Raw genomic sequence first — 13,404 nt, forward strand, 5'->3', positions numbered from 1 at the left:
TTTGTGTTTTAAGACAAAGTCTTCTATGTAGCCTAGGCTTACTGATTCAGAGGCCATAGCTGCTCGAGTACTGGGATTAGAGACATGTATGTCCCTTCATGACTGTCTTGAGTTCACGCAGCTGCAGAGGAAGCAAGATGAGAATGCCTTGCTGAAAAAGGTACCAAGCCACGAGGCTAACACAGGCAAGAATAATGGGCTAACTTAAGATGTAAGAATTAATTAATAAGAAGCCTGAGCTATTAGGCCAACAGGTTTATGATTAATACAGACCTCTGTGTGTTTCTTTGGGACTGAATGGCTGCGAGACGGGGGGTACAGAAACCTCAGTCAACAATGAGAGTACTATTAGATCACATATCCTCCGCCTAGAAAAAGATCAGATTCGAGATTTGAAGCCTATTTTCTACTGAATGCCTGAAGAAACACTGTGAGCCAGGGACCATCAGGGGAGTTCAGACTCACAGGCTCTTTCCTGAGTCTTCCAGAAAAAAAAAACAGGCCCCAGCAGGCAGGAGGGCATAAAGCCTCACTACTGGGACACAGCACAGCAGGTTAACTGCTGCTTCTGGGGTTAACATAGAGCCCTCTGCTCTCCTAGTCCTGAGGCCACTGGTTACCTGGGGCAGCAGTTGTAATAAATGACAGTGGATGAGTTAAGAAATGAAAGTCTTCTCTTTATATTTTTCACAACATATCAGGTATGGTGGAGTATGTCTGTAACATCAGCACTTGGAAGCTGAGGCCAGATCCTTAGTTCAAGACCTGCCTGGGCTACATAGTGAATTCAAGATATGCTGCTACAGTACACAGGAAAACCTTGTCTCAAAAAACAAACAAACAAAACCCACTGACTAAACAAATAAAAGATTATACTAATGTACAATTAGAGAAGCTAATATTAAGAAGCTTGACAGTAAATGAAAACTTTCACAGTAAACTGTGAAACTTGTGTATTATTAGGCAACAGATACCTCAAAAATATTTGCTTCTAGTTTTGATTAAAGATATAAAGGCTTAAGGATTTGTATACACTTGTATTCTCCATAAAATGTCTGGTAAGTTTTTGTTTTTACAAAAACAATACAATACATATAACAACCAAAAAAAAAAACCCATACCAAAAAGCAAATATGTTATGTCTCTATTACTGCTTAGAGGAAACTGTGGTTATTTGTTATTGCACATATAGAGATAAACATAAAGAACCACAGATTATATATGCACTTTTTTATATGCATACATAATTTAATTTTAAAAATGATTCACATAGTATGTTTGTTCACTTTCCATCTACATATGAATATTCCAAAAACAACTTTCCATTTCAGCAGATGTATTTCTGTAATGGTTTAATGTGTAATACTTTATTTCATAAAAATCAAAGTGTAAGTAGTGATATAGGACTTGCCTAACATGCAAAAGGCCCTGGGTTTGATCCACAGCACGGTAAGCAAACAACACTGAACAAAATCATGGTGTAGGTGACCAATATCCTACTGCAGGGCCTAATGACAAGTATTCTAATGACATTCAAGCAAGTGCATGGGAGAGAGAATAACTCCTAAGACTGAATCTCAGTAACTGAGAAAATGAATCACAAGAGAAACCTCTGAACACTACCCTGAGGGACAAGCAAGGCTCCAGTGAGAGAATGGATTTTTAAGCCACAAAGAAAAGGAAATAGATGAACACGTTTATAAAGCTTTCTACTGTCCAGCACAAATGACTACGGTTTATGGCAAACCAGGTTTCTGGATTGATGACATGAATCTGGTCATTCATTTCATTTAAGAGAAAAACAGAAAAAAGAAGTATCTGTCACAAGATCAATAAGTCCAGAGTGAAAAACTGGTTTCCTCAAACAAATTCAGGAGGATAAAGAATTTCATAAAATAAATTTCAAGAATTCCTTCTTTTGTCAATTTTCAAACATCAGAAAAATATGCCAGGTAATTTGTGTTTGAACTTGAGAGGACAAGAAAGGGTATTCGAAAGACACCACAAAAACGTGGACACCTAAAATTAACTCAATGTGGCATTTAACCAAAAATATGGGGGAAAAAACCTGAGAAAAATGCCTATAACATAGGCAATGAACACTTAACATTTTAAATTTATTTTTTGTTTTTTTTTAAAGGTCTTAAAATTTTTAATTGGAAAAAATTACTAACAAAGAGCTCTTAGGACTCTCAGAAGCTTTTTGAGACAGGTGTTTTTTCGCTGCCTGCTTCTGCCTTCCAAGTGCTGGGATCAAAGGTGTATGCCTTTTTTAAAGTATCAGAATTGTTACTGACTAGAGGAAGAACAACTATCTCAAGAATATATGAGGAGGCATGAAAAAACAATTCACAAAACCAAAAATGTACAATAAACAGGAAAACTGCTGAATAACAGAGTAGCTGGAGACTGACTCACCTTCCTGAGGTTCATCCTATAGACCTTCAGGGACAAGCTACATCAAGTATCAAAATATAACGGACACATGTTCTAGGAGATAATCTTACTTGAAGAAATTTATCCTGAGAAGGTGCAACTTAAAGTAAAATTGTGCACAAACCAATAGTACTGAGTAGAGAATCTCTGATCTGTGATGTTTATGTACACAGAACAGAATAATGTGGGACCATTAAAATAACTGACAATAGCCTATACTTTTTGGTATTAAAAACTATCAGAGTGCAGGTTTTAAAAAGGGGGCTATGGAATGAAATTATGGTCTGAATGCACTCATGTCAGATGGATACACCAAATTTTTTCATATTTTCAAAATTTTTCCTGTAGATCAGGCTGGCCTGGAACTCACAAATCTGCCTGACTCTGCCTCCCAAGTGCTGGGATTAATGGTGTGTGCCACCACCGCCCCCATAAAGCTTTTCAAATGGATGGCTACCAAAATGTTGCTAGTGAGTTTGGTGATGTTTATATACTTGATGGTACTCTTCTGGGTTTCAGAACAGTGACTGTCACTTTTATGAAAATAAGCTTTTCATTGTGGGGATGATTCTGCTGCGACAGACACACCTGTTTCCTTCCTAATAAGCTGGGTTTTATCTGTGCCTAGTTTGGCTGTCAAGGCCAGCTACTCCTTATGTTTGCCATGACTGTTCCTACTGTTTCCTGGCGATTCCCAGCTGGCTCTTAGTATTATGTTCCTGGAGGAAGCACAGAAGACACTAAGAACTGCTTTAGGTACTTTGTGGTACTAATGAGGTGCTTCAGATAACCTCAACTGTCTTGATTAGTTCTTTGTCAATTTGAGGCAAGCTAGAGTCAAGAAAAGAGGGAACCTTAATTGAGAAAATGCCTTCACCGAACTGGCCTATGGGCAAGCCTGTTGGGCATTAAGAAAAAAAAAAGATTGATGTGTGAGGGTCTAGCTCATTGTGGGCAGGACCACTCCTGAGCAGCTGGATGCTACAGGAAATCAGGCTGAGCAAACCATGGGAAACAAGCCAGGAAGCAACACCCCTCTGTGGCCTCTGCCTCAAAGTTCTTGCCTTGAGTTTCCACCCTGAGTTCCTTCAACAATAGATTGAGAAGTGTAAGCTGAAACAAACCTTTCCTCCCCAAGTTGCTTTTCGTCAGTGTTTTATGACAGCAATAGAAATTTTTACTAAGACACCAATCCCCTAGAGAGACTGAGTCCAGCCATATGGGCAATGATTTAATCAGCACACCTATGTGATGAAAACCCACTCTAAGCACCAAAAGTGAACAGAATTTTACGGCTGAACACATTGATTTAAGTTGTCAAAGTTCCCAACTGTCTCCCAGGCTTTATCCTAAGTATATCTTTTCTGTTCAAAGTATGGCACTTAACAATTCTGTATGTTATTCCAGTGAATTTTCAAACTTGAAGGGATCAGGAGGCAAAGTACAGGTAGCCTGGGACCCCCACCCCCAGCCTATGGCTATAGTCTGAATAAAGGCAGCACGTAGAAGATGATGCCCTAACCTGTACTCATTCCAGGAAGGTAAGTGTCAGAACTGTAATGTGGAACATCCAGCTGGGATGAAATGGAGTAGTGTGCACCCTTAGCTAATGACACGACTACTTTCTACATTTCATGCTTTCAAATCTAGTAGATGTAGATGCTATCACTGTAAAGGGCCAGTAGCTTTGCCAACAGTGTTCTGCAATGTCTCATCCTTCGTGGGTATCCAAATGCCTCCTGGTCTGTGCTACTCATGCAGCTCCCCTAGGCTGTATTCCCACTGTGCTGAATGTATCAGAGTATCAGCCACCACATCCACATTTCCCCTTGCCTTCCTGTTGTATACTGGGCTGTGACTGTCAAGAAGAAGGACCACGTCTTATTTACCTTGTATTCTCAGTACCCACAGCATGGCAGATGGTCCATCTGGCTAGTGAGTGACGAAGTTCAGTGAACAGCAATGCCCATACACATCCCCCCAGTGAACAAAGCACTGCAGTGGGCGGGCATTTGGTTTGAAACTTCAGAGTTGGTGTCACAGTCTTCTTTCCCATGACCTTTCTACAATGCAGCTAAACACTATGGGATCTGGTTGACCAAAGAGATAAGCAACCTCTGCATGGAAATAGTAACCAGAGCTAAGAATTCCTTCTAATACAGCAAGAAAAAGAGGATGATGTCAAACACTCTTTTTCACCCTTAGACTTTTATAGTCTCCAGTGACACAACACTAGATTGGGCTTCCGAGACAGATTAACTCCTCTCTCCAGCCCTCTCACTCTAGTCAGCAAGCTGCTGCCTTTGTCTACAGTGACTGACTTACCTTTTAATCGAGCATCACCCCCAAAGGCACCACAGCCCCAGTTTCCTGTGGCCACTGCAGAAAGATTCTCAGGAGGAACTCCAGGACGGAGAAATCCACAGTAAGCCTGCAGGACAAAGAGATACCACAGTCCATGAGCAACCAGACACCAGCAGCACCCACCGTAAGAAGGGCTGCGATCAGCATCCACTGTCAAGTTTTTATTCTCATTCCCACTTTTCTTAGGACCAAAATAAAAGGGAAAAATAGAAAAGGAGTAAGATGGGGAAGACAGTAAAGTGAAAAATTCTAGTATTTTTTTTAATGTAATTGTTTTGATGTTGAGCAAAACAAATCCCTCACACTAATAAAAGTCTTAGTTGCTCTATCAAACTGAAATGAGTAGAAATGGGACTACTAAACAGATTTCAAGAACCCCTTGACAAAGCACCAGGAACGAAAACTCCCAACAAGCCCTTATTCCACACTTTTGTAGACTTCTATCAGTGCTTTCGACTTCCATGGAGTCAGACTTAATTAAGTGCTTCCCTGGGCTTGGAGTATCAGAGTCAGTTTTACAGGTTCCGCCTTTCTACATCCAGCTAAATAAGACTGGGGTTAGACTAAGACCACAGCTTTAAAAGGGATTCTTATATTCCAAGAAGAGAACAAAATGGCCTTTAAATCTCCCTCAGTCCCAGTCTCCAGTTTCACAGCTCTGTTCTAAGCTAGACTACTTAAAAATTTTCCAGTAACCCCCCCCCCCCCCCCAACCCACAAAGCACCATGTATCCTAAGGGTGTTGGCAAAGTAGTAACTAAATGAAAAGCTCATTTTGGACACAAGAAGACCCTAGTTTAAGGTTTCTAAGTTTCTGCTTTTTATTTCTTTGCTATCAGTCATGTCAGTCTTCCTACCTCAGATGAGGTAGAGGCTTAACAAAACAAATCTCTAGGTTGTCTCAGGTATCAACCAAAGACAAAAACATTTCAACTGAAAGAATGCTCTGTGACAAATGTCCCAAGAGAAAAAGCAAGGATAAAGAGAGTCGCTTCTGTGAAGCCTGTATGAAGAAATACAGTAAATCGCTCTCTTAAGTCTCCATGAAGGTAAAAAATGTATCTTACACACTGTCTGGACGGATTAACAAGACTATTCCTTCTGCTCCTTCGAGGCTATAAATCCTGATGGTTATTAACTATACGTTGTTAAAGCGTTATTTAATACCAAGGTACAGAGCCTATAGAAGAACGCACAGATTACATACATAACCAGATGGACTGAGTCTCTGAAATCCCTTCCAGGTCAACATTATGAGAGAGCACCATTTGTTTTCGGCAGGTTCTTCAAAGATGAAGAATCTGACATTCACTACATGAATGCAAGGGAGAACAACCCTGTCAGAATAAACAGAACTGCCACTGTTTCCTGTCATTTTGTCTTAACAAAGATGAGTTCTTGGCCTCTCAAGTTTTTGTTTTTGTCTTCTATTACTGTGTGGTTTCAGTCTCTTCCCCACTATAATCATCCTGCAGGAGAGATAACACTAAAGACAGATTTGTGTTTCTCCCTTTGGCCATTAGAATATTCAAACAATGGACCCTAAAGTCCTCCAACTTCTCCAGGAATCTCATGCTGAAGGAAGGAAAGGGCTAAAGCCCAGTTACAGCTAGAGGAGGAACTTGCCTCCCAGATTTTGCACACTTCTAACAACTTATTGGACAACTCTGAAGGGCAGATGAGCAATGACAATAATGGATCAATGATGAGTGGAACCCCCCTGCTCTATTTAAAGCTAAACCTCGTATCAAAACCCTTATTTATTTCTCTTCCCAACATGGCTACATTTAACACATTTTTTTTTTCACTACAATCTCTCTCTCTCTCTCTCTCTCTCTCTCTCTCTCTCTCTCTTTCTCTTTAGTTTTGTTTTCTAGACAGGGTTTCTCTGTAGCTTTGGAGCCTGTCTTGGCAATCGCTCTGTAGACCAGGCTGGCCTTGAACTCACAGAGATCCTCCCCATCTCTGGCTCCTGAGTGCTAGGATTAAAGGTGGGCACCACCACCTTCTAGCCGAAGCTGTCTCTTGTTTGAACCTAGCGTGTCTAGACTGGCAGACTTTAGAACAGTGGTTCTCAACCTTCCTAATGCTACGACCCTTTAATACAGTCCCCCATGTTGTGGTGACCCCCAACCATAAAATTATTTTTGTAGCTATTCTTAACTAATTTTGCTACTGTTATGAATCATAATGCAAATGTCTGTGCTTTCTGATGGTCTTAGGTGATTCCTGAGAAAGGGTCTTTCAACACCAGAGGCTGCAATCCACAGGTTGACAGCCACTGCCTTAGAAACTCTAAAACTGCCTCTAAATAACTGGGGGTTAAATCATTTCAATGAGCAAAAATAGCTTAGTTTAGTGATGTCCAGGCTTAACAATGGAGAGTTTAAAACACTTAAATTATTAGAAGTAACAGCTAACATAAAATATTGTATTTTCTTGAAAAGTACTCTTGAAAAAAAATGGCCACAACAAAAACCTCTGAAACTGAAATTAAAAGGCATTTAATGATATTTATCAAATACTATCAGATAAAGCTTGTGAAAAATAATTAGATAGAAACTAGATGATTTAGAATTACACACTGGTATATACAAAGGACTGGTTAGAATGATCAAATGTAAATGCTTTCACTTTGCGAAGTCAAGCATTTGTAAATCCAGTAGTACAGTAGTCTCCCAGCAACCTTTAGGGGAGTGTAACAGGATTACCACCAAGGATACCAAAGTCCACTTGTGTTCCAGACTACGCACTATTATATGGCCTACACAATCCTCCAGCATTCTTTAGAGTTTAAATCATGTCTAGCTTTGCAAACAGCTGCTACAAATGTATGAATTAACAAGTAATAACATAAAAAATCTATAGATGTTCAGAATGGATGAAGTAAAATGTTTTCAATATATATTTTATTGAATCTATGGGTGCAGAATCCAACAGAGATGGAATGCAAACTGAAGTAAGCTGTCTGAACCCCTTTAGATAGTTTGTCCAGGGATGTCCCTTCTTTAGGAGGTTAGCAAATCCCGGAAGTGTTGAAATTCTTTCACCCTTCACAGCAGAAACAGAACTTAACACTGGTGAGAAAAAAGAGATTAAAAAAAGGGACGCAATCTCAGAATTTGTCAAGTCCTCACTCCAGAAAATTGTTAGGAGTTCTCCACAGCACCATATTGGTGAATACTTTCTACCCCCAACCAAAGCTGCAGTGTTTGAGGAAACTGGCAGAGAAAAGAAAACCAACTTCAACTCCAGCCTTGCACTGACCTTTGGTCTCCTGATTGATATGCTTCAACACAGAAAGTTATTCATCCTAATAAATTACTCAAAAAGAGGAAAACATTCATACTGAAGGAGACTAAGAAGAAATCAACGAACACCTATATGCTAGAATGAGATCAGATGAAGAAAGGAAGAAAGAGGAAAAGAGAAAGGTAACCTTGGATTCCTGAAGGCCCCAAAGGGGAGTGTTGAAAACAAAAAAGAAGTAAAAGAAAAATGCTGGCACCTAGAATTAAAAACTAGAGACTGATCAGGGAAGAGTGAAGACAGAGATGAGGGAAGAAACAGGAAAGTGAGGAAGAAGTGAGAGAGCAGGGAGTTGACAAATAGAGCTGGTCATGGAGTGTCCGGCAATAACATGCACACAAACACATAAGCACTCTGACAAGTAGATACATGTTGAGAAACAATGCTCTTGTACACTGTAAAGATTTATTACTTGTATTAGTTTAATAAAACGTCGATTGGCCAGTAGCCAGGCAGAGAATATAGATGGGGTGAGCAGACTAAGAAAACTCTGGGGGGAAGAAAGGCAGAGAGTCAGTCACCAGCCAGATGCAGAGAACGCAAAATAAGAATGCTGCACTGAGAAAAGATATCAAGCCACGCAGCTAAACACAGATAAGAATTACGGGTTAATTTAAGTTGTAAGAGCTAGTTAGTAATAAGCTTAAGCTAAAAGGTCAAACAGCTAAAATTATTATAAGCCTCCTGTGTTTTCTTTGGGACTAAATGGCTACGGGACAGGGCAGGATAGAAACTTCTGTCTAACAGACACATTTTATGTTTCACTATCATCTAAACATATACTTTCCTCTAGATTAATAATTATTGTTCCTGGAGAATTTCTTATTTATATGAAGTTAACCTATCATACTAGTTTAATTTAAACTAATGAACAGTTGATACAGAGGTTTTTGGATTCTGTGGTTTCTTAAAAAGACTTAATTTTTTGGAAAAGAGAATAAAGTTATTACTAAAGAGCCTTAAAAATCATTCTCTGCTCCGTCATAATACACTCTGTAAAGCTCTGAGTATCCGGGTGTATAAAGACACTGATTGGTATGTTACATCACAGAGCAAACTGGGAAGTCAGTAAACTATTTAGAACTAGGAAAGTTGTTAAGCCAGAGCTTATCAACCCGAACAATTATAGACATTTTTTCATGATGATAAGAAAACATGAGAGATTCCAATACAGTCAGATGAAATAGATGATAAAATAGGAGATTTTATGTGGAAAGACCTACTAAAAAAAACTGTTAGAAAGGGAGAATTATGGATGGCTTTTTCATCTTTGAAATAACTATATGGTAGCAGACAGTTTATCCTATTTCTCGTTTATTTTGTCTATGTGTACATGCCAGTGAGCATCAAGTATGCCTGTGGAGTTCGGGGACAACTGGGGAAAATCAGTTCCCTCATTCTACCATGTGGACTCTAGGGCTCTAACTCAGGCCACTGGAACTGGTGGCCAGTGTCTGTCAAGACTTCTTACCAGTCCAGTTTCTCGTATTTTTAAATGAATATAAAATGAAAGAAGTCAGTTGAGTTCAGTTTTCTTATTTGTAAAATAATAAAAAAATGGATCAGATATCTTCATGGTTTTTTGGTTCTATGTACTAAGAAAGCTAAAGGAAAGCTCTCTAGATATGATACATTTCAAACTAAGACTTTAAAAAAAGAATGTGACATAGACTTTGAGATTATCAATGATCAGATACTAAACTTCTTAGAAATATCAGCAGAAAGTACTGATTGGTTTTGTTAGAAAGCTCTGATTTAGTAATAATCCCACTCCGAATATGGATCCCAACAAGAATCAATAAAATAAGAAACAGTGGCAATCATCTTCTATCCCAGAAGGCTCCAGGAAATGTATTCATAGTGTAACCTCATCTAAACAAGTCTATGAGGACACATACAACATCTCATTGGCATCTCATTCTTCCCTTGCAGAGATATCTGACATTTTTACAAGCTGGAGTCACAAATCTTTCCATCATCAGTGTCTAAAATGTCAACCAGCTGATCTCTTCCAGAATTAAAAATACCTTCCCAGTATCATCTGGACAAAGTGAGATTGATTCCTGTTTTTCACAGAGCAGCTCTTCTTGCGGGTCCTGATGTAGGTCTAACAGGACAGGTAGAGCCTGCGCGGGGTGCCCTATTCTAGAGGTTTCTATTTCAGGGATCATCTGCTCAACAACACCTAGTGGCAAACAGGATGCTAGAGGTAGGACGGACACACTGCATTCTGGTTGCAGACTTTGATGCTTGATTAGAAGATGCACTACTCTCCCACCCTATCTTCCATAACGGATGCAAAAGATTTAAGCAAATTATCACTACTGTGATCTAATGTGTTTGTTCTAAACATAAGTTCACAAAACATAACAAAATATAACACATTATTTCCTCCAACTTTAACTCCCCCCCCCCTTTTTTTGGTTTTTCGAGACAGGGTTTCTCTGTAGCTTTGGAGCCTGTCCTAGAACTAGCTCTTGTAGACCAGGCTGGTCTTGAACTCACAGAAATCTGCCTGCCTCTGTGCTGGTATTAAAGGCGTGCTCCACCACCACCTGGCTATACTTCCCTTTCATGTGATTGTTGATGCTTGTGTCAAAATTCGTAAGTCTGTTTAAAATATAAGTATGATCAGTGAGGAACAGAATTTAATTTTAGAAAGCCCATAGTTTCTTTTCTTTTCTTTCTTTCTTTTTTTATGAGTGTGTATGTGTGAGAGTGTGTGTGTGGCTGCCTGAGGTGCTGCTAGATGAATTCCTCTATTGGTACATCCTATTTTTTGAGACAAGGTGTTAACTAACTGTAGAGCTTGCTGTTTTAGCTAGATGGCTGAGCACCAGGAATCCAAGTCTTTGTCTCCCCATCACTAGGGTTACAGGCACATGTCAATTTTTATAAAGGTCTTATGTAGGTACTAGGGATCTAAACTCAGGCTTCATGCTGCAAGCCACTTTCTGGTCCCTGTATTAGTTTTTCAGATTAAAATGTTGGGCTGGTGAGATAGCTCAATGGGTAAAGGTACTTGCTACCAAGCCTGACAATGTGAGGTCAGTCCCCAGAATCTATATAACAGGAAGAGAGGAGTGACTCTTGTAAGCTGTCCTATAACCTCTGCAAATACACTGTGGACACTGTGGCAATACATGTCCTACCACACATATAAAATAAATGAATAAAAATATAACAATATTTCTTTTAAATATGATGACAATGACATTTAACAAAATTATTTGTTGCTTTTCTCTTTTTCAGCAAGAGAAACAATTTTGTTGAAATGACAAATTTTGTGACTATAATAAGTAGTAAAAGAACATACATCTAACTCAGGTATGGTGACACAAGCCTGTAATCTCAACACTCAGGCCAGTCTGCACTATAATAAAACCCTGTCTCAAAAGGGGGAAGAAAAAGGAACACACATCTATCAATTGGCTCCCACATGACAGGCCCTGAACTAATGCTTTCTCGACATTAGTTTACAAGTCGATCAGCTGTATTAAATCTGCAGTATTTTTCTTGTTGTGTGGTAATTTAATAAATATGTTAGAAGATGATCTTACATTTCCTTTAAAAGTAAATCAGATGGAAAGGAACACTGGGAAGATCCACTGAGTACACCGACGCAGTCCAAGTTTCTGAGAACAGAAAGGGGTATCATGGCACATAACTGTAGGACAGCAAGGCAGAGAAGATTCTAAATCATGAAGACTTAGAATAAGGTGGACAGTCTAGAGCATCAGACCTGCTATTTTTTTTTTTGTGGGAAAGATCTACATTTTATGAATTTTGACACAAGCGTCAACAATAAAAAGGAAATACAGCCGGATGGTGGTGGAGCACGCCTTTACTCCTAGCACTCGAGAGGCAGAGGCAGGCGGATCTGAAGGCTTGAGATCTAGGTCAGTGGTAGGATACTTGCCCAGCACATGCAAGGCCCTGTGATCTCCTTAGCACCAAGAGACAAAGAAAAGAAAGGAAGTAGGAAAGGCAAAGGAGGGGAGGGGAAGAGAGAAAAGAGAAAAAACAAAAGTAAACAGAAGTCAGAAGAACAAAGATTTAAACCCTGGCTCAGTCACTGGCCAGCTCTGGGCATGGAGCAAGTTACTCATGTCCCAGGGCTCCGTCTATCTCTAACTAGAGGTGAGAACAGCATCACTTGTCTTTTGCAGTGGTTGGGATTAAAGCAGACCATGCGGTCTTGTATGTCTAGTAAGATGGAAGGCCACTTGAGCCTGGGAGTTCAAGAACTCCTGTGTGGCACAGCAATACATCTCAAGAGGAGGAAAGAACTCTGACCCATAGAAAGTGCTAAGTGGAATGCCTAGTACACAGTAAAGAATCGCTTCATTACCTTTACTGCTCTTGGTTATATTAATCGAAAAACAATTGCAGTTGACTGAAAAGAATCTTTTTCTAAGTCAAAAGTGAGACTTAACTGCATATTGACATAAATATTTGAAGGTGGAAAACAAATACAAAACTGGGTCACTGTATTTAACAAAGACAGCACATCTGTTTATCAGCTGTCTTCTCTGCTCTACCTGGCACTGGATAACTAGGATTAACTTAGTATTTAAAAATATCTAGAAAGTGGTCAATTTGTAATGTTCTGAGAAAACATATAATTTCTAAGATATTTAATTTATGCTTAATTATTACAGTCATCTGAAAAATTCTTTCTGAAATACTTCCATAAGGCAGGCAGTGTGCCAGTCACAACTGACCTGAATGAAACATAACTCCCCTGTTACAAGGTTATTTCAAGATTCATTCTTTGTATATAGAGTGTATCTTATAAGTACTCTATATTCTATAGAAGCAGTTCTCTGATGTAGGATGTCCTTCTGTATGCTGTGACTATGTATTTCTCTTATTGGTTGATGAATAAAGCTGTTTCAGCCAATGGCCAGGCAGAATATAGCTAAGCAGGAAATCCAAACAAAGATAGGGAGAGAAGGAAGGTGGAGTAAAGGAGACACCATGTAGCTCCTGGGAAAGTGAGATACCAGAGCATCACCAGTAAGCCACAACCACGTGGTGATACACAGATTAATAGAAATGGGTTAATTTAAAAGAGAGAGCTAGCCAGTAAGAAGCCCAAGCCATTGACCAAACAACTGTAACTGATATTAAGCTTCAGAATGATATTAAGCCTCTATCATAAAACATTTTAGACTGGAAGGCAATTGCTTCAAGGTCAAAATTTAGAACAGTAAAAACAAGTTATCTTTGTTGTTGTTGTTTGTTTGTTCTTTGTTTTGGAGTATCAGGATGTAATCCAGGGCCTCACACATG

At 39.3% G+C, this 13,404-nt stretch overlaps 1 protein-coding gene across 1 annotated transcript in view; it reads right to left on the bottom strand.

Annotated features, from left to right (window-relative positions):
* Positions 1-13,404, bottom strand: part of Parg (poly(ADP-ribose) glycohydrolase) — a 104,195-nt gene that overhangs the window by 8,644 nt on the left and 82,147 nt on the right. The window contains exon 16 of the mRNA XM_075988771.1: positions 4,762-4,867. Within this exon, the coding sequence (XP_075844886.1) occupies positions 4,762-4,867 (106 nt within the window). The remainder of the gene's footprint in view (positions 1-4,761; positions 4,868-13,404) is intronic.

The sequence above is a fragment of the Microtus pennsylvanicus genome, chromosome 10 (genome assembly GCF_037038515.1).
Source record: "Microtus pennsylvanicus isolate mMicPen1 chromosome 10, mMicPen1.hap1, whole genome shotgun sequence".
In the NCBI taxonomy this organism is placed as follows: domain Eukaryota; kingdom Metazoa; phylum Chordata; class Mammalia; order Rodentia; family Cricetidae; genus Microtus; species Microtus pennsylvanicus.